Source organism: Triticum aestivum, chromosome 3A, assembly GCF_018294505.1.
Source record: "Triticum aestivum cultivar Chinese Spring chromosome 3A, IWGSC CS RefSeq v2.1, whole genome shotgun sequence".
NCBI classification, from domain to species: Eukaryota; Viridiplantae; Streptophyta; class Magnoliopsida; order Poales; family Poaceae; genus Triticum; species Triticum aestivum.
In genome coordinates, this window is record NC_057800.1 from 379579944 (window position 1) to 379584747 (window position 4804).

The window sequence follows — 4804 nt, forward strand, 5'->3', positions numbered from 1 at the left end:
GGTCACGCCGCTCTAGCATTGAACAAGTGCGGAGACCGGACGTGGCGCGAGCAGCATTCTCGGTCGACGCGTGCGAGAGGGTTTCGTTTGGGACCGAGGTGTTGACGCGCGCGTGCCAACGGTCCGGACTCCTGTAAAGCCTCATCCCCATAGATTTGCCTTCGGTTTACGAGAAAACAGAGTTGAGACCGATCTGTGAAGCAATGACAAAATGCGTCTGGACCGCTTGATCAGGACGGATACAGGCGGTCTGAGAGTCCGCTTTGAAGATGCCCTTAGGCTTAAAAAAAGATTAAGAAAGCTGCTTTACTTGCGGTATCCTTGTGTCACGCACGCCGTCATGTTTTTGGCCGTCCTACATGTGTTAAGAAAAAGGATATTCCCAAATCGACAAAAGCAGATAAAGCACGCAAAGAAGAGAAGAAAAGAAACTGCTAAAAGGGAAGAGAGAAAAGAAGAAAGAAAAACTAAAAGCGGGTTGTGGTTTGTGCGTCCGAGCATGACACAAACTGAAGGAAATGATCATTACGGCAAGGAAATCTCAGCTGAAAGCGAGCCGGCGTCACACTGCCACTGAACTCTACCTAGTACTCCTACAAGCACAATGCCCGAGCCCTCAAAACGACACGGCCGGTCACGCGGGCGAGCCGTTAAACGAGCAAGGGGAGGGAGCGGTGGTGGGGTACGCCGCCATGGACTCGCGCTTCTCCTCCGGCTCCGGGGACGTGGTGCGTTGCGCTTCCCGCCTTCTTCTTCTGATTTGGACGGACGAAATCCGAATGTCTTTTATGAGCTGCGATTTCCCGTGTTTGTCTGCAGAGGTCGGGGAGCTCGCTGACGGTGGGGGAGCGGCTCTGCGCCGCCTTCTTGCCCTTCGTTGCCGTCGCCGAGGCCGTCTTTTTCGTCCTCGCCGACTGCCTCGCCGACATCTGCCCTTCCTCGTCCTCCTCCTCGCGCCTGCGCAGAGAATCCTCTGCTTCGTCCTTCCTCACGGCCAAGAAGAAGAGCCATCACCTGTTCCGCCGCCGCGTCGGGCCAGGCTGCACCTCCCTCGACTTCCGCAACCTTGCCCGCCTCGCCGAGGAGTCCCGTTGCTGTACTTAAATCCCTCTTCCCCCCTTCCGGGTTCTTAGTTCTTACCTGCCGTTCTTTGCAATGTCGTTTGATCCAGTTCTCCCTCCCTCTCTCTCTTTTCCTTTTGAAATTGAACGAAGTCTCGGTGAACGAGGTGGAGGCGCTGTTCGAGCTCTACAAGAAGATCAGCTGCTCCATCATCGACGACGGGCTCATCCACAAGGTACCTCCAAAAACCGCTTCAGTTCTTACATCTGGCGCTTCTTCCGATCAGTAAATTAGTGATGAATTGCTTGCTTCTCGCTCTTCTTTTCAGTGCAGGGAGCAGTTTATATGTTTTTAAAACCTCAAGCCGTGTTCTATCCCGTGGTCGTGGGTAACTGGGTTCTGCCTGCAGGCTGCAGCCTGAAAGGAATAGGTTTTACTGGCCGCATGTATAGTGACACTTTGATAGATATACATGATCGTTTAGGAGTATCTGGTTATACGAGAGCGATGCGCAACCAAATTTTTTTTTTTTGGACACCAGTGTGATGTGCAACTTAGCATCTGATCACGAAGTGTTGGGCCGACTGCTAACGTATCCAGACATGACCAGTGCACATGGGAGTATTATAAAATTGGTTTGACAGCACATAGAATTTTTCCAGGTTAGCAAGTTGTGTGGCTTCCATGTGCACAATCAACCTTAAAGCCTGCATCTCTGTATGTGTGGTTGTCATGTTCCTTCTTGTGTCATCCCAAGTGATCCAACATAATGGTGATTGGTCAAGTATTGAGTGCATATAAGTTTTTTATCAAGCTAACACTATCGTAATTTTGCATTTACTTGACTGGTGTGCACATATAACGTCTTGGGATAAAAAATACTAGTGGCTTAAGAACATCGTGAGTAATAAACAAAGTTTGAATGTCCTATCTTCTCGAATACTAGTGTGATTGGAACTGTCGATTTTTTCCTCTTATCTGTTTCATCTGTTGAAATGTTGTTTAGGAAGAACTGCAGCTAGCATTATTCAAGACTCCTAGCGGGCAGAATCTTTTTATTGACAGGGTGAGTGTTTGAATCATTTTTCTATCTTTAAATGCTGTGAAGTTCATTATTTACACAAAGTTCTGAATTCTTGTTCTTGTTATTATGGAATTATTCACATCACATGTTGCTAGAAATAAAACACACGGCTAAAGTTGTTCTCTGTAATCCAGGTTTTTGATTTGTTTGATGAAAAGAAGAATGGAGTAATAGAGTTTGATGAGTTTATTCATGCTCTCAGTGTCTTCCATCCATGTTCACCTGTGGAGGATAAGATTAATTGTAAGTACGGTTCCTGCTGAAATCACCTGCCCATATTAATGTGATGAGATATTTAAAGGGGCCGCTCTCTTTCTGTTTTCTTTTTCAGTTGCATTTAAGCTGTATGATTTGAGGCAAACCGGATTTATTGAGCGTGAAGAGGTTAGTTCATTATCATGTTCTATTTTTATATCTATTATGGATGTAATTCTCCTTTTAAGCTGATCCTCGGCAAGATGATCCATTGGCATGCCTGTTTCTTTAGGTTATGCAAATGGTTATTGCCATTTTGAATGAATCTGATATGAAATTGTCTGACGAGCTTCTTGAGGCCATCATAGATAAGGTAAACAATAACTTGCTTGGCCATCTCTGGTAAATTTTCTTAATCATCTTGTGTGGATGCATGGTTTTCAGTTTCAGTTTCAGAAAAATTTCAGTAGATGTAAGTGTTACTTGACGTTTCAGACGTTTGAAGACGCTGATACTGATAGGGATGGGAAAATCAGCCAAGAAGAATGGAAGGAATTTGTATTGCGCCACCCTAATCTGTTAAAGAACATGACCCTACCCTATCTTAGGTTTGAGTTTGAAAGCTACAACCAATTAACTGCAATTGTTGTTTTGTAAATTACAGCCAGCATGGTTTATAGCTATCCAGAGATTTCTTGTCATTGTTCTTCAAAGAATAGATTTGTCGTTGTTTACTTTACTGATTTCTTCTCCATGTCATATAATTCAGGGACATCACAACATCTTTTCCTAGTTTTGTCTTCAACACGGCAGTTGAAGACTAAATAGTGCAAGATTCCTACATGACGGCGACAAGTTGGCAGCATATTATGTCTGTCAGCTCTCTTGTTGAATATCGGGTTTCCTGAGAAAAAGAACACTCATAACCACCTACTGAAGAAAATTACCATCGGTGACTGTTGATTGTGTCTGTCATCAGAGAACTGAATCGGCGCCGAACCAACGACCACGACGGCAACTTAGAAATGAAGCAACGGTCATGAGCTCAAACTGGTATTTTCAAAGCTGTACATACATCACTCCTTAAGCTCTGAAAAGCTCAGGAGCAACTGTACATATATGCTCGAGCTTGTACAAGGGAATCCAGACAAGGCTCCGGAAGTGCCAGCCAGTTCTGGAATCAGCAGTTAGTTTCTTCAAGTGCCTTCCCGCCTAACAGACTATCTTATGAATTCTATACATTTGAATCGACCTGCTCCTTGAGGAACATGTCATGCATTAGCTTTGGTTGTTGTTGTTTTTTTCTTCTTCTTTTTGGGTCAGAAACCTTCCGGAGACGCATGTTTTTGCTTGGCGGTAGCAGCAAAATACTGCTGAACAATCTACCTGATGTTGTTTCATGGACCAATCATCCAGTCCGTGGTAGGGACATATATATAGTACTCCCTCCGTCCTAAAATAAATGTCGTGGGTTTAGTTTAAATTTGGATAAATTTGAACTAAACCACGACATTTATTTTGGGACGGAGGCAGTAGCAAGTTTTTTTTTGGAAATGGAGGTATATCCCCGGCCTCTGCATCATGATGATGCATGCAGCCCTTTTATTAAAAATTCAGAAAGTATCATCATAAAGGTTTTACAGCTCGCAAACGGAGCAAAGTCATAGCATAAAGATCTGAAAAAATAAAGGGCCTAAAAAAATAAAACAACCGATACGGTGATAATAGGGACAAGCTCTCTAGCCCTCTATCCTGTTATGCGACCGCCATCCGAACCGGTTGAATATAGCCCGAGTTACCATCTCCTATTGGTTGCACCCAGTAACCAAAGGCTCCAAGTCCATAGGAGGCAGTAGCAAGTAGTCCTGTTTTATAAGATTTCAAGCCTTTGGTGTTCCTTGGATTATGCAAGGACAGTTCTTCATCTAAAAAATGTCTTCGACTGGTATAAGATTGCACATCATATCAAGTGTTTCACATCATATTTTTCTAGTGCTAATCGTTGAAGTGAAGTAAAGTAAGTTTCTTCGACTGGGATAACAGATTGCACATCATATCGAGTGCTTCACTCCCTGCAGAAAGAGAACTCACACCAATCACCAAATGCCAGCATTATGGTGAAAAGAATCATCCCTGGTGGGCTGCACGTACAACCAACCTTCTAACCATCCAATTAAAATTTGATTCCCATTTATAAAAGGATCACAGGTTGATTATTCATTATGCATTATTTCTATTATAGTGTCAAAACAAACTTGATCAACCCAGAATAGTCGCATCATATACTAGAAACTAGAAACAAGGAAATCTGGGGGATACAACACGCGTAGGTGGATGGAACCTGATAGATATTATGATGAGCTGTCCTCTTGGCTTCTAGCGGCACTGTTGAAGTTCACTTTCATGAAGTTTTTTGACAAAGGAATAATAATAATAATATCAAAAAGATATTATGGCCTCTAC

The 4804-nt window shown here is 43.5% G+C and overlaps 1 protein-coding gene across 2 annotated transcripts; it reads left to right on the plus strand.

Moving 5' to 3' along the window:
• The first annotated feature begins 515 nt into the window (after positions 1 to 515).
• LOC123061346 (calcineurin B-like protein 9) lies at positions 516 to 3776 on the plus strand. 2 transcript variants are annotated; one of them, XM_044484422.1, is made up of 9 exons: positions 516 to 728; positions 820 to 1096; positions 1215 to 1297; positions 2069 to 2128; positions 2281 to 2389; positions 2478 to 2530; positions 2634 to 2714; positions 2837 to 2949; positions 3111 to 3776. In XM_044484422.1, the coding sequence occupies exons 1-9, from the start codon at positions 519 to 521 to the stop codon at positions 3163 to 3165; spliced, it is 1041 nt and encodes a 346-aa protein (XP_044340357.1). In that variant the 5' UTR covers positions 516 to 518; the 3' UTR covers positions 3166 to 3776. The 2 variants fall into 2 exon arrangements, with proteins under 2 accessions (XP_044340357.1, XP_044340358.1); XM_044484423.1 differs by lacking the exon at positions 2837 to 2949.
• The last annotated feature ends 1028 nt before the right edge of the window (positions 3777 to 4804 follow it).